At 42.6% G+C, this 25,152-nt stretch overlaps 1 protein-coding gene across 1 annotated transcript in view; it reads left to right on the top strand.

Annotated features, from left to right (window-relative positions):
* Nucleotides 1–18,879, top strand: part of tdrd9 (tudor domain containing 9) — a 34,155-nt gene extending 15,276 nt beyond the window's left edge. The window contains exons 20-35 of the mRNA XM_031583160.2: nt 302–418; nt 749–856; nt 6,682–6,782; nt 7,218–7,388; nt 9,355–9,463; nt 10,038–10,268; nt 11,907–11,996; nt 12,450–12,710; nt 13,276–13,437; nt 15,129–15,199; nt 15,778–15,887; nt 16,281–16,377; nt 16,729–16,867; nt 17,145–17,263; nt 17,709–17,781; nt 18,299–18,879. Coding sequence (XP_031439020.1) covers nt 302–418; nt 749–856; nt 6,682–6,782; nt 7,218–7,388; nt 9,355–9,463; nt 10,038–10,268; nt 11,907–11,996; nt 12,450–12,710; nt 13,276–13,437; nt 15,129–15,199; nt 15,778–15,887; nt 16,281–16,377; nt 16,729–16,867; nt 17,145–17,263; nt 17,709–17,781; nt 18,299–18,397 — 2,058 coding nt within the window. The 3' untranslated portion in view covers nt 18,398–18,879. The remainder of the gene's footprint in view (nt 1–301; nt 419–748; nt 857–6,681; nt 6,783–7,217; nt 7,389–9,354; nt 9,464–10,037; nt 10,269–11,906; nt 11,997–12,449; nt 12,711–13,275; nt 13,438–15,128; nt 15,200–15,777; nt 15,888–16,280; nt 16,378–16,728; nt 16,868–17,144; nt 17,264–17,708; nt 17,782–18,298) is intronic.
* Nucleotides 18,880–25,152: the final 6,273 nt, after the last annotated feature.

Below are 25,152 nucleotides of genomic sequence, written 5' to 3'. Positions count from 1 at the left end.
TCTATGCCTATCTACAAACACACACACACACACACACACACACACACACACACACACACACACACAGCTGAAAACTCACATGGTTTGCTTGGTAACACTTCATAAACCCAGTATCCATGAACACATTCATAAATGTCTAAAAGTATTCATAATGCATCATAGCCGCTGACATATAACTTAATAAATAGACATAACTGTACTCATAACGTGTTATGATGCTCTAGTATAGGTCCTACACAACTATTGTAATGAAAGCTTGTATGGGGTTACCGTTTGGTTTATCTGTGTATGTGGTTTTCAGGCTGCAGAGTTGTTTGAGGACTTGAGGAAGCGTGTGGCCCAGTTTAACATGCACCCCAACTCCAGCCACTCCTCCCTGGACTACACCAACCTGCACATGCAGAAGTTCATCTTACAGGTGTGTGTGTGTGTGTGAGAGAGAGAGAGAGAGAGGGTAAAAAGTAGGGAGGGATGGAGGGGGCAGTGTTCATGTCTGGTTCGACTTTAGGGAATGGTCATTATCAAACCCTAATTGATTTATAATTGTCAGAAATATGACTACAGTATATTAACAACAACAAATATTTTTTTTCTCCAGAAACTGACCCCTGTGATCTGTTGGCTATTTACAGTCCAAAAGTGGGCTAATTTTGTCTTTGTCCCTATGGGTGCAGGAGGACATGCTGGAGAGTAACTGGAGCTTTTGTTTTTGTGTGTGTGTGTGTGCGTGCGCTTGCATATGTGTAAGGTGGTAATTGCCGGAGCCTTCTACCCGGACTACTACCTGCAGGGTGAGATCGATGACGAGCTGGCTGCTAAGGAGCTGTCTGGCTATGACCCCTCCACCACAGTAGTGGTATGTGCACACCAGTTCACACTGCCTTAACTGCAGGGCTACCTCTGAATTTGACACTTACAAACTGTTTAACAGCTAAAGCCTGCCATAATGCTTAGTCCAGACCCTTCAGCCTTCCAGTCGGCGTTCAGATATGCCATGCGTCTGGGCATGACAAAAACGAATTTATGAAAGACTCCTGTCCAAACAACCTTGAGATATTTACACCTGTACCAAACGCATAAACTCTCATAGACTGCCCTAGTATTCCATTCACGCTCACCATCAATATGGTCCATGCTTCCAAAGGAATTATGGTCAAGTGAATAGAAGTTAGACATTGATGTTCACGCAAAAGCAAAGTACTCCAGGCCTGACAACAAATCAAATTATACAACAACAGAGATGACCACAAAACTATCTGATTGGCTGCGGTCAACAAAATTTGGTCCTCATTTGCATAGTACTAAACTCTTCCCAACATTTTTCACTCACTTCGCCCCAATTCGCATGTCTACCTCACAATTGCCTGCCTCCAACAGAAATTAATGGAATACAGAACTTCGCTTTGCTGGCATGTATCAGTACTCTAAAGCCCAATGCAGACGGACTCTAGTTTGTCTGAACCCTGTGAACCCCGTCTCCGGATAGCCCTATCGTGCAGACGGACGCACTGTATCCGCACTCCCTCGAATCGGGGGTCCAAAGTGAGTAACCTCGAAATCCGATTGCTGTTGGTGTTCGTCTGCACGCTATCCGGATACCTAATAGGATTGCCCCACGTGATTGCATCATTAGACCAGCCAGAACAACGGACACAACCCGGCATTATTTAATAACTGAATGGGTTGCCATGGCGCAGTGAGTTTGGCAGCCAGTTATAACAGCTCTCCAGTTTTAAAAACAAAATTCTTCCTATTACCTTGCTCCTTTTCCACGTGAATTTCCCTAATGGGATTAATACAAATGTATCTATCTATCTGTTGTTAGGAAAGGGATGACATTAACAAGCCACACTTTAATCTATCACTGTTTAATCTATTTGCATTAGACCATTTTTCAAAAACCAGTTTTTGAAGTGAAGTGTCAGCAATAGCCTATATGCGCAAATCTGACGTGAAAAGATTTTTTATTATAGACGGAAGTTTCAAAACAGATGAATGTTACGTTGGCTTTAGTCCTGTCAGACAACGATAGCGATAGCTACTAGCTAGCGTTAACGTTACTTCAGAGGTAGCCTACAGTACGTGAAGGACAAAGCCCTCAACAATAGCCTACATTTGTTGTTAGTAATAAAACCATGAAATTGGAAACAATTGTAAACCATGAAACGTCCAGGATCCACAGCACTTGCATTGTGGTCTCTCGTGCTCAAGCTCAGCATCTTCATAAAGCACAGGCATTTAAACAACTCAGACATGTCATGTTGCACATTGCTTTGTTGCACTGTTCTAAACTCTTTATTATCAATAACAAATATAATTATTTTTCGCTTAACCTACAGTCTGCTCTTACCACTGATTTTATAAACCACCATAATGTGTTACTGTGCAGATTAAATGTAGGCTATGCGGCTAAGCTAAACGTTGCTAGTTGGAGCTCATCTACTGTCATATGTTACTTTGATAGCATGCTCCTGTCTTCTTCTCCGTTTTCTTCAGTTGTCTGTAGCACCAAAGCGCCACCAACAGGCGTGGGGGATGTACTACAGCTGAGTCAATCGGATTCCCTGGGTTCATGTGCACGCGATTTAAAAAGTTGATATGTGTGAAAAATGAACCCGGGTTCAGGCAAACTAGGCTTCGTCTGCATGGGGTCTAAGGCACTAAAGAGACGTCAGACACAAGATCCAAGATTCCTGCCAGTCTTAACATAGAGCGCATACATTTAGGAGGACATGCCAGACTCATTTATGTTAAATTGTAAGGGCCCTAGTTTGACTGCAAAAATCGCTGAAACGGCAGTGCATGCACAACTGTTGCACAAAAATGGGCACGCTACAGAGCAAGTGGTGAAGGTGGGCAGAGCTGAATACTGACTGAGCATTTAATTCAAGTCGGACAAATCTGACTACCGTTTCAAGAGGTTTAACCTTTTAGACAAACATTTTATTATTTTTTAAAAGCCTGCCAGGATATGTAGTAGCTGCAATGTATATATATTAATTGCATTAACCCATAACCTAGGTTTGCTCCTGTTTCTTCGCTCATACAAAAATATGTAGGCATAATGCACCTCTCTTCCAATAAAGGGAACATGATATTTTGTGGTAGATGGATACATGGGCAGGGATGGTTTGAGATGGCCACTTCCAAATGTTCCGTCAGAGAAGAATATGTTGTCATGCCTATAACCAAAATCCATGCCTTGGTGAAACATTTAAGTTTCAGGCAACCCGCCAGGGCGGAATAGGCCTCCCAAACTAGGGTCTGATGTCATGTGAACTTGGCAACAGGAGGCACCAACCACTAGATTTATGTGTCTGGAGTTCCCCTAGTGCAGTTAATATTCTCATTTTTTCATTGTTAAAGGGAGAGTTTGGAAAGACCAAACACACACACACACACACACACCCCTATAGAATCTATACATTTCTCTAGGCTTTCTTCTGCCCCCTCTCCCTACACATGCCCCCACACCAAATAAATCACTATGTTTTAGTGCAGTGTGTTTATATTATATTGCACATTAATATGACATGTAGCTATTTCCTTGTACCCCAAGCACCATCCTTGTGTGTGTAGCGGGCGCGGGGGGAACTCACTCCATAAAACTGACGCAGAAGCAAGTTCTTAGTATTGAGTTAGCACCTCAAAGATTTAATGTCCAAAGAAGTCAAAAAGATACAAGCAAATTACGTAACTCTTCTCCAAACACCAAAGCAAGACCGCTCTCGCCCCTCAGGACTCCCTAGCCTAGCCTCTAACCCACTGTGTGCGCCTCTTATCACACCTGGCTTCCTCTTTTTAGTTACGGACCTTTCCTTATTAGGTCATGGTTAACAAAGATGTGTTCGGTTCATCATGTGCTTCTTCACAGCCTGTGTCCCTTTCTGGGCCCCTATATGGTACATTTCCGGTTTTCCCTGCCTGGTGTTTCCTCTTGAAACACAATTCAGCACATTTTCTTACAGACACGTACAAATATTTCAGCATACTTAAACACATACATTGTTTTACAACCTGTAAGCACATTCCACACAGTATATAAGTATATCATCACACAGCATGTATGCATATTTCACTCTTCAAACAGTTATCTGCAAGCATATATGGATATGGGTTTGTCAAACCTGACTCAAGCAAGCATACATTGGTTATATGATTATCAGTATGATTTAAGCCAAACATGCATATGGGTCAATGGTGTCGCTGGCAGGTCCATCTTTCTGCGATTTATTCCACAGTTCTCATTGTGATTAATGAATGAGTAAATATATGCTTTGACAGTGGGAGCGATAGTAACCTCCCTAAGTGGTACTGGGAACGGTATCTTCTTCTACAGGCATACTTGACTCTAACGCAGTGCTCTTCTCTTTGCTAATTCTTCTCCTTTAACGTTGTTATGTTCACCATGCGGCTTTGGTAATGGGTTTCTTTGCTGAATCAAAAGGGAGGACTTAAATAATTTTTTCACTTCAGGCATAACAGGGATATAAGAAGACACTATTTGAGAGCCCACTTACTGTTGTTCCCAAAACGTCCTCTAGGGCAGGGGTTCCCAACCTTTTCGACTCCGAGGCCCAACTTTTCGTATTGGTAACAGGTCGGGGCCAGAAAACAACATAAAACCACACAGAGAACTTAGTTGCAGTAGGCCTAGGCCTATTTGTGCACAGCAAACAAGCAAGGAAATAAAACCAGAATAGACCCAAAAGATAGCATGCACTCAAAACAAGTGATGAAACATGCAAACAAGACCACTCAGCTAGGCCTAATTAAAATAGGTGATGCTTCAGACATGCAAATAGTAGGTTCAAATAGGTCAATATAATGATTCAAATAATTGAAATAATGATTTAAATCCGTGGCTGCAATCTATTATCAACATAAATAGCACCGAGCATTCCTGGGCAGTAGTTCGAGTTGGTAGTTCTCCACAGAAAAGCATGTCCTCTTGTAAAAAAAAAAACAGCACTAATGCAGCTTTACTGACGTCCGTCGACCCGTCTTGTTTTAAAAGGAACGGGCTGCCTTTCATCCTTTCCAGGACCTGGTTCTGTACTTGAGTGCTGGATGTTGCGTCTCCAAATGTCGATTCAGATTTTAAGGTTTGAGCGCCTCATAAGACAGCTTTAAAACACACTCAGCACACTGCGCCTTGGGCTCAACCTCCATTCAGAAAACCAAATCTAATTTAATCAGGGGTGTATTTTCGCTGAATATTAGTAGTTTTCGGCAGTATGACATTACCAGTGCTGTCATTCTTCCGCTTAAGAAACCGCTAATATCGCCACAGACTAAACCTTAACTGAGCGCCTCAACTTGATGATGCTGTAAAGTTTGATAGGATAGGATATTATTTTCATGATCTGTCTGTTATGCCTATTTATATATTTGATATTGTGTTTAAAACATCCAATTTCAATCATAAATTGTATTAATATTAGGGCTGTCAATAGATTAAAACAAATTAACTAATTAATGTAATATTTTGAAATTCATTAATCTTGATTAAAAGTTTGTTTTTCTTCTAAAGACTAAATCTTATAAATTAACGAGTAATCACTTCAGACAGCGTGTATTTTAGACACTGTTGTTTAATGATATTTTTTCCGTGCTCTCTCGCCGTCATACAAGGAATGTAGCCAACTATGTTGATGGGCCGACAGTCACCGGAAACCCAAACTGCTACAGCGTTGGTAACCTTTTCACGGACTGGTCTAGTGATTTTCCTAGAGAAGTCGTGGATTGTGGGTTGGCGACCATCTAACCTGGGACTGCTTTCTGTCGGGTCCTTTGCATTGAGGTGATAACTTAAAGACGAGCTGCTTCTGTGATAGCTAAATTCAGCTTGACAAATGCTACATACAACTTTAGTTTTGTCGATTGTTCCGTCATTTTGCCTCTTAAACAGAAACTTTCCGCCCAACAATCCCTCAGCTCTCTCCATCTTCCACTACCGTCTCGGTCTCTCCTGATTTGACTTCAGGCACGCGGCGGTATCGTGTCATTGGTCAACGCACACCGGAAGTAAACAAAGTTGCGTTAACTGCGTTCAAATATTGTATCGCGTTAATTTCGGCCACAATAATTTCATAGATTGACACGTTAACTGTGACAGCCCTAATTAATATTGTTCCCAACTAAAAATCAGTTCTTCGTGGAAAATTCGTGAGAACAAAAAAAAAACCTGAAACATTTTCGCGGCCCACTGGAAGGTGCTCCGCGGCCCATGGGTTGGGAAACCCTGCTCTAGGGCGTATTCTTCCCGTTCCTGTTGTGTTTTTGAGATGATGTTTTTCCCCTGGTTGCGTCACTCACTGTCTGCACCTAACCACGTGGGAACACAGCCAATGGTAGAGAGATCCTGCCGAGTACAGAACTGTAACCAGTACAATCATATCATAGCCATCCTTTTTACTCAATTACGATAAATGTCTAGCAAGACTAGTTCAAGGAGTTTGTTAGCCTAGTACAGGTGAAAGGCATATGCTGAGGAACAAGAAATTCTTCTCAGTCCTACAGCTAGATTAAACTACTCACTGATATGTTTTGTTGTTGCTTAATAATATGAATAAAAAATGGCATGTTTGTGTAGAATACTGGATTAGTGACAATTATGTGACATCTACAGTACAGTGCTTGTGCCCAGTTGACCCTGTATGACCCCCCGATCTGTCTTAGATTCGCAACATGCCACCGTTTGCTTTTCTCTACTACAAACAAGTCCAGTCCCTGTTCCGTCAGTGTGGCCAGGTCAAGAGCATAGCCTTCGACAGCACCAGGTAACGTGTTATTTCAGTTTAAGTCAACATTTGCAGATACAAAGAATTGTCCTTGATTTCTCATCAAGAGATGAGCGACCTCTTATTAAATATGATCAAATAAGATCCCTTATTTATGGAGTAGCTTTGATTTTACAGAATTACATCATCGTCAATAATTGTTTCAGTGTGTGAAAACGTCACAACAGATGCACATCCTTTCTCAGGGAACTGATGAGAAACAGTTCAAGAACGAGTGAGGGAAATGCTCCAGAGCCTCCAGAGACTTGACCTTGCTCCACGAACATTCCGTTGCTCTAGTACTGAAGTCTACAAAAATGCATGAAATACATGCATAATGCTAACAGTTGCACGTACGCACTTATAACTGTGTGTGTACACGTCTGTGTATGCATGTTCTGTTTGTATGACTGTAACTTTGTGTGTGTGTTGTAGAGCATATGTGGAGTTCTGCCGGTCGGCAGGAGCTGGTGTTCTCCAGGAGGTGTCTTTGGCCCTGCTGCTGGCTCAGAAGAAGCAGGAACTGAAGCTGACCGTCTTCTCCAGTGAGGAGGTGGAGACTCACGCCGGGGAGATGGCCATGATCACACACCTGCGCAACGCACGGTACACACACACACACACACACACACACACACACACACACACACACACACACACACACACTACCCTGCTCTATACCCCCCCCACACACACACACACACACACACACACTACCCTGCTCTATAGCCCCCCCACACACACACACACACACACACACACACACTACCCTGCTCTATACCCCCCCCCCCACACACACACACACACACACACACACACTACCCTGCTCTATACCCCCCCCACACACACACACACACACACACACTACCCTGCTCTATACCCCCCCACACACACACACACACACACACACTACCCTGCTCTATACCCCCCCCCCCCCACATACACACACACACACACACACACACACACACACACACACACACTACCCTGCTCTACACCTCACACCCACACACTACCCTGCTCTATATCCCCCCCCCCACACACACACACACTACCCTGCTCTATACCACACAAACACACCTGCACAATGCACACTACACGACTCGCACTACACACTCATACACTTGAACAATGCCCGGTATAACCACAAACTACACTTAACACACAACACATTGCACTGCTTTACATACAAGCAATACACACACACACACACACACCTGCACAGTGGATGATGCACGCACACACACACGCACGCATGCATGCTAAACAGGTTTGGTTCATTTAACAGTCAAGACTAGAGATGTATTCCTGCAAGAAAATGCAAGTGTGATTACACTTCAGCATCAGAGGACCATGAGAAAAAAAGAGAGAAAAAATAATACTATATACTATCTACTTTTTTGTCACGTGGACGTGATCGCTTCAATCTATACAGTAAACAGTATCTAAACTTGTGAGTCTTAATACTACTACAGTACATGTATGATGAAAATCATTGGCCCTACACAAGCTCTGATTTATTTATAATAATAATAATTATATTTATATGAATTTATAATTATATTTATCAGGTTTATTTCAGCGCACAGCCTGTACAGGGAGCCTCAAATTGTATTTGTTGATATTGTATTACATGTTTCCTTTTAAGTAGCACTGCGCTTGACTAACACAGCGAATGGAAATGGACGCAGACTCAAATTTTCTTTATCCAAATGTTCATGAATGCGCTTAAAATATGCAAATTAGTTGGATGGAAACCCAGCTTTTATCTGAAGAAAAACTGGTTGAATGATTTAAGAATGCAGCTTTGCATTTTTATAGTAATATGAAGGCCAAATAAACACAGCATTTTTATATCACCAAATACATGCCAAAATACACCAGTCAATAAAGTTAGGTGTTGGGTGCATCCTGGGCTGTTGTTTATGATTGCAAGGCTTTTATGGCTTTTAGTTTGTTAGCTCGCTAGGTTTTAGACAGAAGCTGGTACTGCTGCTTTAAATAAACTTGCAATCCAGCTGAAATCATACTGAACTTAATTAACTAATATAAAGACAGGACAGGAAGACACACATTTTATAGTCTCAACAAAAGACAATTACGTTATTAAGACAAGTATTAATACATTAGCACATGCATGTCTGGGATGCGGAGGATTCCTTGACTGTCTCAGGACATGCATCTGAAAGAGAATCGCTAACACAGGACATTCCAGACAGAGCAGGATTCATCTGTCTTTACCAACAAGACGTTAACATTACCTCAATTTCTTTGTGGATATTTGGATTGTAAGAAAAAATTGAGAGAAAAAAATAGCCCATAATACTATCTTCTTTTTTGTCAACAAAAATAAAGAGAGATTTTAATTTTTTCAAACTACATTTTAGTCTCACGTTTTTTTTTTTCATCAACAATATTGCATGTCGTATAGTCGCTGTTAGTGTTTACTGACGTTGCTGCCATCTCATCATTGTCTTGTTTTAGTCATGAAAAAAAAAGATAAAAACATATTTAGTCATTTTTAACTAAATTAACTCCACTATACACAAACCAACCTCTCTCTGTTCTTCAGAGTCAATGTAGACTTACTGAACCACACTGTGTCACCTGTGGATTTCTTGAGCAACATTGATCCAGAGAGGCTTCCCTCCAATCGGGTCTTCATCATCAACATCACTAAGGTCTGTGTGTGTCAGCATCCTGGGTTCGTGTTATAAAAGAAATTGTGGGAATTTGGTGGGGGGGTTACCATCATGTTAGAAGTATGACACTGGCTAAGCAAATATGTTGGGTCTGTCTGCATGTGCAATCTGGGGTGTTTCTTTAACTACATACGATGTGGGGGTGTTATGCCTGTCTGTGTAGGGTCCTGATAACAGTGGACATCGGTCATGTTGTCTTTGCAGCTTAGGCAACTGGCTCTCCATATTCTGGTACCAAAACTGAACCCCAAAAGATGTTGCTGATGATTTTCATACTTCCTGAGCTGAGGTTCCCAGCTAGTCATTGGCCATTGAAATGAATGGGAGTGGTAATCGGTCACTCAGTCCAGGACTTTATAATGGTCAGGTTCTCCATGGTGTAATGGTTCTCCATGGTGTAATGGTTCTCCATGGTGTAATAGTTCTCCATGGTGCAATAGTTCTCCATGGTGCAATAGTTCTCCATGGTGCAATAGTTCTCCATGGTGTAATAGTTCTCCATGGTGTAATGGGTCTCCATGGTGTAATCATTCTCCATGGTTCTGCCCTGCAGGTGATGGAGGTGGGGCACTTCTGGGGCTTCCAGGCGGGCGAGGCGAGCGTGAAAAAGCTGCGACAGCTGACGGCGGACATCAACGCGTGTGAGCTCCAGCCACTCACCTCCTCACTCTACCCCAACCTGCTGTGCCTGGCCCCCTTCAGTGAGGACGGGGAGGTCGATGCTTCGCCACGCTACTACAGGGCCAAGATACTGCACGTCCCCAGCAGCTCTGCGGAAGTGGAGGTACACACACATAGATAGACCCACACACAGCACAGCTACTACGGGGCCAAGATACTGCACGTCCCCGGCAGCTCTGCGGAAGTGGGAGTACACACACATACACACACATAAATGTACTTATGTGTACACACACACTGCTACTACAGGGCCAAGATACAAGATACACATGTGTAGACACATACACACACACACACACACACACACACACAGGCAAAGCTACTACAGGATCAAGACACTGCATGTCCTTGGCCGCTCTGTGGACGTGGAAGTACACACACATATACACACACATAAACATAGATATGTGTTCATACACATCCACACTGCTACTACAGGGCCAAGATACTGCATGTTCCTTGTAGTTCTGTAAAAGTCTATATACACACACAAACAGGCAGAGCTACAGGGCAAAGATACTGCATGATCTTGGCACCTCTGTGGAAGAGAAGATGTACACACACACACACACACACACACACACACACACACACACACACACACGTGTACACACACACACACGCACGCGCACACACACACACACGCACGCGCACACACACACACACACACACACACACACACACACACACACACACACACACACACACACCAGGGCCAAGATACTGCATGTTCTAGGCAGCTCTGTGGAAGTGGAGATGAACACACAAACACACATGTGTACTAACGTACACACAGAGACAAGTGCGTATCACTTACTTGCATGTACACTGTCTCACACAACACCCATACAATGATATTCACACACACACACACACAGATGCACACACACACACACATGCACTTTGGCACTAATAGTGGTGAGATCACAGAGTGTGTACTGGTTCAGTGGAAGTGGTAGCAGGTGTACACAAATGCACTCTGTTCTGGGTTATAAAGGCACACACACACATGCAGCATACCCGTTTTATCCGTGAGACTCACGGATTTTCCACACTTCTCACGGACCTCACTAAATCTCACAGATTTTCACTCCTAGTAGCATAGAATAATAATTGCAGGTCCGTTAGACCTGTCGGTCATGTTATCTTCACTAGTGTGGTGCAGGCACAGAAACTACCGCAAAACCCTGCAGTTTCTTCACAGAGGTGCACACATATGCACCAGACAGGCACACATTTCCTGTCATCATCTGCCACCTAGAAACCCTCTAGAAGTGCCTTAGGTGTCTCTCAACTTAAACATGGTGCACACTTTCAAAATCTCTAGACTTAATTTATGGGCAAAATGTTTTTTGCTTCTGATTCACATCTTTCATATCATTCCGCAAGTAGTCCGGTCATTTAACATAATGGAAAGTCGCTGTAACCTGAAGTCCGCGAGTAATGGCTGAAACCTGAAACTTTGTTCTATTTGCCTGAAGAACAATTTTTTTCTTAGCGGAAATCACGCAACAAAATCATTTAAAAAAAAAAAAAAAAAGGTATTTTGGAGGAATGTCTTCTATTGTTTTGGCAAGTAACCGTATAATAAGCAGGATAATGTGTAGTCCGGCAGTCATTTGGTAAAATACATCCCTTCAGGACGAAACCCGTCGGGATTTATTTTTCGGTATTGACCGCTGGACTACTAAAACTGGATGATGCATCCTTTTAGAGACTGATTGCTTGATTTTGTGTGTAGGTTTTCTTCCTGGACTTTGGGAACACTGCCCGAGTGTCCATCAACAGTTTGAGGGAGATGCCATCAGAGCTTCAAACACTGCCCTTCCAGGTAGATGACTGCTGACCTGTTCTCTGACACCTGTTCCATGTGTCTCACATACACACACACACACACACACACACACACACACACACACACAGTCTGTCTCATACTTATTCTCCATTCATATTTAGTAATGTATGAGACCAATTCAAGCAGCTTTTCTACAAACTTTTATGGCATGTTAACCTGTGGCTCGTTTGGCTCGAGGACACTGTCCAAAACTGAAGTCGCTTGATCATTTAATTATGGTAGTTGATGATGGATCGCTTCTGTGATCACTGTATTTCCTTTTTTCTACTGAAAATCTGCTCATTTCTGTTTTGCTCCCTAATTCATAGTCTTTCCCTCTTCCTCATCCTCTGCATTTTTTTTTCTTTCTGTCTTTTCTCCTACTCTCTTTCTTTCTCTCCCTCCCTCTCTTCCTCTCCGTTCTTCAATTTCTCTCTCTCCCTCTCTCAGGCTCTGGAGTTTCGTTTGGCCTTCCTGGCCCCGTCAGCTCAGTCGATGATCTGCGGTGAGCAGTGGAGCCGGCGGGCGCGGAACCGCTTTGCCACGCTGGTGCACGGCCGTGCGCTGGCTGCCCTGCTCAACTCCGTGCTGCACGGTGTGGTGCGAGTGGACCTGCTGGTGCCCACCGAGATCGCCGACAGCGTCAGCGTCACTGACATCCTCGTGCAGGAGGGCCACGCCCGACGGGCCCCCGAGTGCTTCGAATCAAAAGTAAGTGCCGGCCACATTGCGCAAGTTACCACTGTCCTCTCATAGGGTTTTGTTATTTGTATCATGATTTATGAAGGTCAATTCACACCCAGCCCTCCTGTAGCGAAGGGAGAGAGTAGTCACCCCACCCGGACTTGAACCCGGGTCTACAGGGTGCCAAACCTGCACTCTGACTGAACGTGAATTTTCCACTACATAACATGCTAAACCACTGTTCCCCCAAAGTTAATTTCTATTGCATTGTGTTTCTTAACTGAGCTAACCCGAAATGAAAACAATGTAAAGTATCTGTGAATAAAAGACTTGACTTCAAAATGTTGTTGGATCAGGATAGTATATGGATAGTAAAAAGGCCAGCCCTTACCCAGACACACTGACTATAAGTCTCCGGTTTAGAGTCTAGATACCAGGGAAAGAGGCCCCATAGTTTTGAAATGTATTGTTTCTAGATCTAGATCTAGATCTTTGACCTAGTCTTGCATGTAAGAGTAATGTCATTTGCATTCTTGGTGTGTGTGTGTGTGTGTGTGTGTGTGTGTGTGTGTGTGTGTGTGTGTGTGTGCAGCAAAGTCATGAGGCACTGATGTCCATGTATGAGGACCTGGCCAACGGCACCTTCTTGCAGAACAGTGCCAGCCCGTCCTGGACTGAGCAGAAGCAGAGAGACAAGCTGCACATCAACAAGCTGCTGGACCCCAAAACCAGCCCAGGCAACCCCAAGGGCAAGGTACATTTTTGTCCCAGATGCTTCTCTCTTCACGCAGTGTGAGGGACGATTCACACCAACTGCATGCCTGGAAATTCCCAGTTCAGACTATGTAGAGAGGATGATGTCATGCTTCACTGTATTAAAAGGCTGCTGACAAGATTAGTAAAAGCAAATCCAATGACTAAGCAAAAGCCTCGGCTCAGTCACAGATAAAAGAGCAGTTTCAGTACAATGACCACTCTTCTTGTGCAGGCCCTGATTATTTCTGAACTAGAATATTGCAATACAATTTTAATGTTGTGAGACCACTGTAGATGATTCAGAATGTGGTGGTGCGTTTGGTCTTTGATCATCAAAAGGGGCCACATGTAACTCATCTTCTGGTCACCCTTCACTGGCTCCCTGTAGCTGCTAGAATACAATTTAAAATTCCTCACTCTCAGCCATTGGATCAGCACCAGCTTATTTCAGTGCCATAATTCAGCACTATTCACCCTCTTGACCACTTCGCTCCCCTGATGAGCATCTGCTGTCTTTGCCTTCTCTCAGCAGCAAGAGATCGCAGTCAAGACTCTTTTCGTTTGTGGTGGAATGATCTACCTTGTTACATTTAAAAAGAGTTTAGTTTAAAACACCTTTTCAAACATCATCTGTCTAAATAGTTATTTTGTTTGAGGCATACTTTATAAATATAATAATAATTTCAAACTCAAAATTGTTGTTGTTGATAATAATAATAATTATTATTATTATTATTGAGTGTTTACATTTGAATTATTTTAAAATTATATTTGTTGTGTGTGTTTTCTAATGTTTTGAATGTCGCTTTGGACAAAAGCGTCTGCTAAATACCTTCATCATAACCATAATCATATTCATGATCAGTTGTTGCCAGGTAAATGATACAGTAGTAAGTAGTGGCAAAGAGAATTGTTATTTTCTAAAAGTTCCCTCCCCTAATGTCTGTGCCATTTCTCGTGAGCCATCTCTCACGTACACAGGGAGTCTACTTGCAGTTGCTCTCATCAGAAGCAAACCACAAACATCTCTTCGAGAAGGAGAGAGAAAAAAAGACAGTGAGAAAGAGATTAAAGCAAAAGACCTTTATCAAAAGCAAATTTAACATAATCATTTACTACAAAGTACCTAACTTGAATTCGCATTATTTTGTTGCTAAATTTATTGATTTTTCCATTTCGGAGAACAATTTTTTTTATCATGTTTTGTCTTGAGTCCATGTGACAGGCAAAACAAAGATTAGAATTGTGAATCATTCATAACAAAAATCTAAAAAATATACAGATAAAATATTTTGGGCCATATCGCCCATCCCTAGATTATTTCATTATGTCTACGCAAGGTCTTGAGGGAAAATGCCGACCTTGCCTTGTCCTGGAGTAAATAAGATTTCTTATGCAAGTCTCTTCTGTGCAGTTTACCGTCACTTTTCCATGTAGACAGCAGATTGGCCGAACTACGCCAGACTAGTGCTGAAAATATGAAGCATGTCTAATCCGTGGCTTTTATTTTATTTGTTTTTCATTAGGCCCACAATTTGCATCCAAAATCTAGTGAATCATAGTGAAGGCCACACAACATATCGCAAATATTTAATAAAAAAAATAATAGTGCTCTACAGTCATATTGTGGTTCAGAGTATCTGAGTGATTCTTGGCCCACTGTATCTGTTATCTGTTTATCCCATCCAGTGCCTGGTGCATGGCCCTTACAGCCCCAATAAAGTCAAGTTCTACAGTATGAGCCATACCTCACTCTTCAGGTGAGTGTGTGTGTGTGTGTGTGTACAGTATGAGCCATACTTCACTCTTCAGGTGTGTGTGTACAGTATGAGCCATACTTCACTCTTGAGGTGAGTGTGTGTGTGTGTGTGTGTGTGTACAGTATGAGCCATACTTCACTCTATGAATGAGTGTGTGTGTGTATGTCTAAAAAGTCTTCAAAACGTAAGAAAGCTCTCAAAATCCAGCAAGGTTTAATGCAAAAATGGTTTATTTGCCAGTAAAACATGAACAGCAAAACCAGAGTGCATCCCATGACTGCACTACATTTGTACTCTTTGTTCTCTCACACACCGTGAGGCTCCTCCTTTTCATGTTAGAAAAACTATGGGTCCTTCTTATTGGCTGTACCCATTTTATTTCATGGGGAGGGCCTCTGAATCCGGAAACAATCGTATCATATTTGGGCATATCCTGCACCGGTTTCTGACCCAACGTTGTATTTTGAGAACTGGCCTTGACCAAAGTTTAACCCGGCTGTTAGGCTACCATAGAGGTTACATATTGGATACATATTTACTGTCCTGTAAATGTGTTGCTTGTTTGTGTGTGTCCTCAGGCCTGTTCTCCTGGAGAAGGACAGCATTAATCAGGTGGCAATCAATGATAATCCTCAGTACACCCACAACAGGATGCTGGTGGCAGGATCAGTGTCTGTCAGTGGCTCAGGTGTGAGAGAAGTTGTGTGTGTTAGTCTCCATGCATCTACACTTTGGAGCAGTATGTGTTAAGTCTATGTTGGTCATTAGGTTTATGCCTCCTCTTCAAATACATTATTTAATTCTCTATGCCTGTGTGTGGGTCTGCACTATTTTTGATGTGTGTAAGGAAAAATAATTGGAAACAACGTATGTGAAACATGCTCCGGATTGTGAGCGTGTTTGTGCACATTGACTATCGCCTTTTGCGTGTATGTGTGCATTCATCCATCCTCACAGGTGATTAACTGCATTCATATTTGTGTGTGTGGATTTGTGTGAATTTGTTTTTCTGTGCTTGTGTGTGTGTGTGTGTGTGTGTGTGTGTGTGTGTGTGTGTGTGTGTGTGTGTGTGCGTATGTAGGCTCTGGGATCCAACTGAGGGAGACCACTCTGATGCCTCACATCCTTGGTCTGCCTGCTCTCATCACCATCATCTTCTGCCCTGTCATGGAGCTACGGTGGGTTGCCATAGAAACGCCCCTCACCTTGACTTGTCCGTCATGGACCATGTATAGAGGAAGACGGGAGTGTGGATGAAGAAATTCTAGCTTGATATGCATAGTATAGAAACAGGTGTTCCGTATAAAAAAGAAAAAGATACAGGAAGTCTTTGTATGCATTGTTGTGGAGTAGAAATAAAAAAATACTTTTAGTTTTAGCATTCCATAGTTCCAATAAGGTCATCATTTTGCCATGATTAAAGTGTAAAGGAATAGGATCCACTGTGCAGTAGCATTAAGCCTTTAAAAGGAATGCTATAGATGGAAATTAAACAATTGTGTGTTTATGTTTGTTTGTTTTCTCTTTAGAACTGATGAGGAGCGCAAACACTTCACTGGTGCTCTCTGTGGACTTGGCCCCACCGTCCAGTCTCAGGACGGTCTGCTGCCAGACAACGACATTGAGCTCACCTTTGACGTCAGGATCGACACAGATGATATTTCTGAGGTATCACTCAACTCAACTCCGCTCTCTCTCCCTCTCTCTCTCTCTCACACTCACTTACACACACACTCTCCCTCTCTCTCTTTTTTCAGTTCTCATTTGTCTCTCACACTCATATTCGTTATAAACAGACAGGGTTTATACATTTCCAAAATGACGAGGATTATTTTGTCAACAAAACTATTTGTGCCTGTCATGTAGTAGTAAAGTGATAAAAGTCTGATACCGACCTGTCTCCATGTCCCGAGAGTCATTCTCTCAAACTGTTTGTCTTTTTCAGATAAATAACTTGCGTGCAGCGATTAATCGCTTGGTTTGTGAGGGCCCTAACGGTGTTCTGCACTTGATACCAGAGAAGATCAGCACATTTCAGCAGGATGCTAGAGACCGACTCATAAGGTGGTCCTTCTCTCTCTCTCTCTCTCTCTGTCTCTCTCTGTCTCTCTCTCCGAGTTGACCTGAACAGTATTATATTGGGACATTTACAATTTGGTCAGATTTCTTTAACATGCAGTAAAGATATTGGGACATTTACAATTTGGTCAGATTTCTTTCACATGCAGCTTTTTAACACAAAATTGTGAATCTCTGTACATCTCAAAGCATGTTACTCCTAGCCTTAACATTACTCCAACTTATGTTAAAACAGTTAAGGATGAATAACGAAATAATGAAAAAAATGTAAGGCAGCATTGAGAGCTCTGTCACTTCAGTAAGCACAACATGTTTCAATCGTTCAGTATTCCAGGTTGTCATTTGTAGTCATGTTTTAGGCTTTGTTTTGTTATGTAGTAGTGCATGTAGTTATTTGTAATTAAAAGGTGACTATGTTGTTATTCAACAGGCTCTTCACCAGGTCACCTCCTAGAGAAGACACGGAGCCCATTTACCACCAGAAACCCAAGAAATGGAATCAGGTGCAGTACTATGTGTCTATACACAGGCTATCACCCGAGGGGCTACAGACTCACTGTCTGGGTGTTGCCTCCATATTTAAATACATAGCGTCACCTACATAAATACAGTTCAGCCTTAAAGTCTGCACACCCCTTTCACCTTCTCCACGTTTTATTACGTTACAGACATATTCTACAATAGATTGAGTTCCTTTTTTGTCTCAAAATTCTACACAAAATAGCCCATAATGACAAAGTGAAAACACTTGTCCGGCTTGACTGTAGGTCCCAAGTCACATAATGACACCACACCTCCCTGTATCTCCATAACAGTAAAGTGATTGGGACAGGCAAGACTACTGGTCACGTCCAGGGTCCTAATTAGCTTTTCAAATAAGTTTCACAAGTAGGTTGGAAACAGAAGTGCAAACTGTAGACTGAATACTGATACACGTAGCAGGACTTGTCAGTGTTATAGATGCATTCATACTGATGACATTGCGTGCGTGCGTGCGTGTGTGTGTGTGTGTGTGTGTAGGTGGAAGCCTCTCACCTGATGGACATCTCAAATGAAGGTGAAAAGAACAGTAAAGGCCACCTGTTCCAAATGCACTCCATTACAGTCCTTGGCATGTGAGGGCGCTGAGACTCCCCGTGCCACCGCGGCAATCCAAAGCCACTGGCACACCGTTGTTTGTGTGTTTATGTGTGCGTAAGTGTTTTGTTCGTGACCTGTGTTTTCAAGTTTGAAAAAAAAAAATGAAGGTCCCAACAAAGACATTCAGAACACAAGACTTTTAATTTATGCTTTTAGGCATGAGACATGCCATAGTTGATGTGTGTTTACTTTGAGTTTACAGATTTGGAGCAATAATGGGTCATGGAGCACCAAAGAAGGTCATGTTTTTTTTGCTGATAGAAATTGTCATGTCATTCTTACTTTTGTTTCATTAGTAACTCAGGGGAAAAAAAGACATTCTTTGTTTAATAATTTGACCAATGTTTTGGTCAAGCAACCTTCATTTGTGTGTGATCAGCACTACCAAACAAATTATGGCAAGGGGGTTATGTATGATATGTACAGAAATTCTACATTACAATTGATGTTTGGAAACTCAATAGATTTTATGTTCCCATTTCTTTATTTCTAGATACAATAAAATGCATTTGTCATTAAAAGTCTATTTCAACCAAAATATCTATGACTGATACACAGATCAGAGAGATCTGTCTAGAACAGTGGACAATCTGTCAAACATCCTCGAGAATAAGGTGGGACTGCTGTTTGTGTCCATGGAGACGGTGACTGCGAGGGACCTGTCCCCTGAGCCCGAGTTGTCTATGGTAATATCCTCCAGGTGGCCACGGCTTGCTGTGACCTCTTCATTCAGAGAAACAGAGGAGCTTTGGCCTTAAGTACGAACCAAAACACCAACAAGGAAGTTTAGTTTTTTCTCAGTTGAAAAGCAAAAGCACCAAGAAATAGGTAGTCCTAAACCATCTGGTTAATACTCTTATAGTATTATAATAGAGTATAGTTAATGAAGGCCTCGTTTAGCAATACTAACTACAAATTGTTCAGAGCAGGTATAAGCCACACACTTTTCAGTCTGTTTGTATCAGTAAGCTTAATGACATCAAGCCTTTAGCGTGTGTACTTTTTTTTCTTCTTTTTTTTTTGCAACAGGCTCCAAAAAAGTGCAGGTTTATAAATCACCACCCATCATCTAACACCTCGGTTCCCAAACTGGGGTACGCAGGGAGAACATTTCCGCGATAACGGAAAACGGACGGAATTCGCAGAATGTACCCTTTGAAACAGAATTGCAAGTTTCAGACGGAAACATCATTTTGTGCATCAAAATCGCCCAAATTCCCCTGTATTTTGTCCTGCAAGGCTGTATTTCTTTCTTATAAACACAACAACGATTGCAACGATGAACAAGCATTAATTAGAAAAACAAAACCACTGAGAAAATGTCACGTCTGCTGAACTCCGCTCCGGCCACGCCCCCCTATTCACACAGACCTCCGTAGCCTGTCAAATTAATTCGCTCATCTTCCCAATCGCCTGAAAATAATGTTTTTTTTAGTCTTCTGTTCTGTTGATGGCTGGCAAACAACAACCTTAGAAGGTTTGGGTCACTTGTGGCACATATTACTCACTCATTTTAAGCCATCAATCTACCTCGGTGAACAAAATGAGCCTGAATAAAACGGAATTAAACTAAAAGGTGAAAAGGAAAACTTTTTTTTTTAAACTGGGGGGGGGGGGGGGGGGGGGGGGGGGGGGTACGTAGCTGGAGATTAAATGCCTGAAGGGGTACGGGACTGTAAAAAGTTTGGGAACCACTGATCTAACAGACCTGCTTCAGGGTTTGAAAATGCTAACCCATGATCATTTATTTAAACTCACCTCCATCACGGTATTCAACAGATGCACTGGATGTCTGGTGGGCCACACCCCAATCGGGCATCACTTGGTTGGTCCTGCTGAAGAGCTGATTGGCGAGAGAGTAAAATCATACCGTGAGATATCTGTAGTTGAATCAAGTTAAGTTCAAACTGTAGTGAGTACTTACCTTCTTTGAAGAATGCCTTCCCTTGAAGAAAAAAGAGGCTTTGGTAGAAATCTTTCTCTCACTGTTCTTCCCTGAATGAGGAAGGCTGGCCTCATGCATCACTTTCCTGTTTGAACTTGAGAGATTTGCAACCCTCACATAGTGACACTGCTTCAGTAGCTCATCACAGAGGAGATTAACCACGCATTTGCTGAAAGAGAGTCGCTGAGCACAAAGGGCCGTTTTAAGTTCTTCTTTGGTGACAAACTCGACCAGCAGCTTCCTGTAGACGACCCTGTAGACCTTCGGAATTACCAATTTGGGGGGATAGGCTTCACTCCTGGAGAAGCCGGACACGGCACAGAACTCAAACAGCACCCTGTTCGTGAGCATCCGGGACAGGACTGGAATGCTTATGAGATAATCTCCCTCTGTCGCCTGGCTGACCTTCAGCAGCAGCTTCACCACCAGGATCGTGACCAGGCACCGGTAGTCTCCACCCTCGAAGTTGAGGCTGAAAGCGCGTGGTGGCCCGGACGAGACACTGGTGATGCTGCCACTGGCCAGGCTGGAGTGGGACTGTAAGGACGCTGTTGATGGTGAAGGGGATAAGCGATCCGCCTGCCTCTCAGGTAGTGATGCCATCACATGTCGCGCCAACACCGCAGTGAAAACCTCCACCACATCAGCGCACACCTTAGCCGAGGGCCTTAGGGAAGTCTTGGAGAAGCAGGCACCTTTCTCATTCTGAGCCCAAGGCTGGGGTAGGGCAATCAGTAACTCCCGCAGTAGAGATCGAACAACCTTCTGGGTGTAGGCCAGAGTGATCTCCAGGCATCTATCCATTGCCCTTTGACCCCTGTTTTCTCCTGTAGTCAGTGAAATGACAGGGTCAGATGCAGATATCTCAATATGGAAGGGGGCTGAGGTTTTTCTACAGGAGATGACCTCCTGGAGCTGATCCACCAGGTCATGGATGAAGGGTCGGAGGAGTCCACTTGAGGCAAGGGTCTCGAGCCTCTCCTGAGCAGCTTTGGCGTTATCCACACACAGAACCATTCTCTCCATGGTGCCCTTCAGAGCGTCCATAGCAGGAGATGTGCTGGACGCAGACGTGCTCCCACTGTCCACACTATGGAGCCCAACAGAGGCAATGTCAGTCTGTAGACTCTCACAGGTGAGGCCACCAGCATGCGTGTAAGTATTAGCACTGGCCCCCAGTTGGAGGACCACTTTGGATTTATTGACACTCGGCGGAAATCCTCCAGATGCACCTGACCTACATTTCCCAGTCTGAGAGTCCAGCGGAGTCACACCAATAGGTGTGGGGCACCAGGAATCACCCATGCTGTTCCTGTCCTCATCAGTGAGAGCCGCTCTACTGGAGTTTTTATCCTGGTAAAGACGGGGCACAACACCATGCCGCTCAGAAGGACATTTAGACGCAGAGGTAGAGGTGCCAGGTGCTTGGGTCTCCTGGACCTGATTCATCCTCACTCTGGTGGAGCCAGAGAATTCAGGTGAAGCGCCCATACAGACCGGAAAAGCAGCCCTCATCCTTTTGGCTTCCACCATCGCTTGAGGGAGCACCAGCTTGGCAGATTGCTTCACCCACGATGACAGAGTCCATGCCAGCTCAGACACAGGCACCTGCCACAAAGCAGCACAAGTACTGTTTTTAAAATGTATTCAAATTTACTGTAGTGTACCATGGCACATAGTTCCAGTACAAACAACATTCTAAAGGGTTGCAGTTTACCGAAAGCTGTCAGAACAGATAGATGGCTAAAGATATCCATGTGTTACTGTTACAGAGAATGTACAACCTTAACCTTTGTAGACCTCTGAGCATCCCAATGTACAGACTGGCATAAAACATTCTTTAGCAATATATTTCTTCCTGATATTACTGAGTGGCATTACAAGACATGTAAATATGCTATTGATTGCATATTCTGCATTCAATTACATAAAATATGCAAATTAAGGTATACATTTTATACTTTTTCTACAACTGTCAGCGATCTTTGTACTTACAGAATTGTCCATGCCATCCCAGAGAGTTTGGAATTGCCTGTATAAAAAAGGAGAGGAGAGGAGTCATAACAGATAGTGACTGTAACCATGGTAATGAGGAGAGATATTGTTGAAAAACTATTGCCTCGGTACCATTGATGATTATAGCTGACAATATCTTTCCTTGCACATCGGTTCATGCTTGTTTCTCACTCCCTAATTCATATTCTTTCCTATCCCATTTTACTCCCGATTTTGCTTTTTTTTTTCTTTCTTTCCTCCTTTCTCTGGTGCTCTCTTTTTATTCCTTCCCTATCTGTCTCTCTCTCATTCACATTCTATTTCACATATCTTATGAATAAAAATATCAAACATTAATGAATAAAAAAATATATATGTACAGTATGTAAAAGACAAAAAGTGTCAACAAATCAAAGATAATAAATCACAATCCTACACTACCTCCACAATCGATCACTACCCCACAATCCTTCTATCCTCTCTCTCCTCTTACTGTCAACCAAACATACTCACTCTTTGGATAGGCTCCGCAGTACACTGGTGATGAAATCCCTGTCATCCTGCTGCTGTGAGGAAGAGAAGGCTAAGGAGTCCAGGGTCCTCCCATCCTCCGTCCCCTTGCTGGTGCAGCTCTCCGCTCTCTCACCTGTCCTCCTCCTCCTCATACCTGTACAGCCCTTAGCTTTCTCACCTGAGCGCTTCTCTAGCCAATCCTGGGTCAACTGGATCTCAGGATTCGCTGCAATGGGGGCAAGCTTGGCTATAACGGAGAGAAATCATAATTCTATTCTATAATAACCATTCAATCAGTAATCATTCAGCTAATCATCATCAGACATTTTGTGACATGTTTTAAGTGATACTGCCACTTCATTATTTTAGATGTAGTGTATGTGCTTGTTGATGCCTGTTGTCTCACATGGTGTGCATGAGTGTGTGAAACTGGAGATATTGGGGGGAGGGGGTGTTGCTCTGTAACAAAATATACTCTATATATCAAAATAAAACATTTTTGCAGAGCTGAGCTAATTTTTTATGACATTTTCACTGTATAGGCTACCAGTGGCGGTTCTAGATCATTTTTACTAGGGGGGCCAAGGAGGGGCCAGTGTTTAACCAGAGGGGCACATCAAAACTATAAGATTTTTGTAACCAATAGTAGCTAGGTAGTAATATATAATAATATATAGTAATAATATAATAATTATTATAATAACAATATTATAATAGTATTTTTTTCTGTTTAGTTTCTTCAAATTTAGACTTTTTAAATGTAGTATTTTCTCATTCTAGTGGTTGGTTAGCTGGCAAACACAGTCATGACAACGAATATATCATACAAAATTGCCCCACCAGAAATTTCGGGCTAAAATCGCCACTGCTATTCAAATCTAAGCATGTGCTTTTTTTATGTGATGTCTCCTTTAGGATTTGTTTTTTGCGTTGATACAATCGTGAATAATTACTGTTTTATCAAACCTAAACTATCCTGAGCAAGCTAGGGAGCTGTAGCTGATAGCACATCTAAATGAGACAGAAGGACAGCGATATTTGGAAAAGGCATTGATTATTGGCTGCGATCCATATTTATTAACTTCAACTTTATTTTGTCCCTTAAAGTCTGCAAAGTGTCTGCCCCAACTTTTTTTCCCCGACATTTACATTTGTCTTGTACATAATCCATCCCCATACACCGGAGATTTCAAGAGTAGGCTACAAATGCCTATCAATAGCCTATGCAGTTGCAGGATGGGTGAACGACACCAAGATATGGCATCTGGAGACAAAAAATATGTAGGCCTATGTGATCACAGGTGATGTAAGTAATTATTCACGATTGTATCAATGTGCTGCATTTCACTTAACAGGTCAGTCATTCCCTAAATCTTTTGGAATAGAACGAAATTGTATATTTGGGTTTCTTTGGCGACAGTTGTCGCATCGAACAGCACAACATATCCCGGGCATTTGAACGTTCTGTGGGTTGTGACCGACGCACAGCTAGACTACTGTGTCCGTGTTGGAAACAAATATATATATAATATTAGACACACGTTACATGGTATCCATGTAAAAGTAGTTGCTGAGCTCTCATTCACCGAAGAGCACCACACTTGGCAGACTACAGTGTTTGGGTGCGCCGTTTTAATATATACGCAATAGTTCCGCTTTTGGCGCTCGGGTGTAAAATCATAATAAATTCATAATTTTTGTATTTGGTCAGTACGGGGTGGCCACAGGGGTGGCCAGGGACATGTCTACGGGGGCACGGGCCACCCCAGGCCTCCGTGTAGAACCGCCACTGTAGGCTACAGTTCACGGGGTAATAAAGAAAGCAAAGAAAACGGGTGATACCACGATTGGCTATTGGATGGGGAAGACACCCTTATGCCCACCGTTATCCGTGGAACTCAGACGTTGTTCATGTCCTTACCGCACTTCAGGCATATCTAGTCCACTTTTTACGCATTATGGTTAATCTTTAATTTAAATAAGAAAAACATAGTATAGTCCGCTAACAAAAAATATGATTGACCCTTAAGAACTAGCGATAATGAACTTAGTTATTTAGATATATTACTTACCTGTAACTGAACCAGACATAAAGTTGGTAAAAGCTGTCATACTTGTTCGATGTCCTTTTGTTTAGAACACAGTGTATAAATGTCACAATAAAAAAATTATTTGTAACCATGGCGATAGAACCCTTCCTGAGAAAGTTCGCTACCACAATATGGATATAATACAAATGCATGCATGGAAAATGCCAGGTGCTAAACATGTCTGCCACAGC

Source organism: Clupea harengus, chromosome 16, assembly GCF_900700415.2.
Source record: "Clupea harengus chromosome 16, Ch_v2.0.2, whole genome shotgun sequence".
Classification (NCBI taxonomy): domain Eukaryota; kingdom Metazoa; phylum Chordata; class Actinopteri; order Clupeiformes; family Clupeidae; genus Clupea; species Clupea harengus.
The sequence above is the reverse complement of the archived record's forward strand: the minus strand, read 5'-3'. Positions and strand labels throughout refer to the sequence as shown.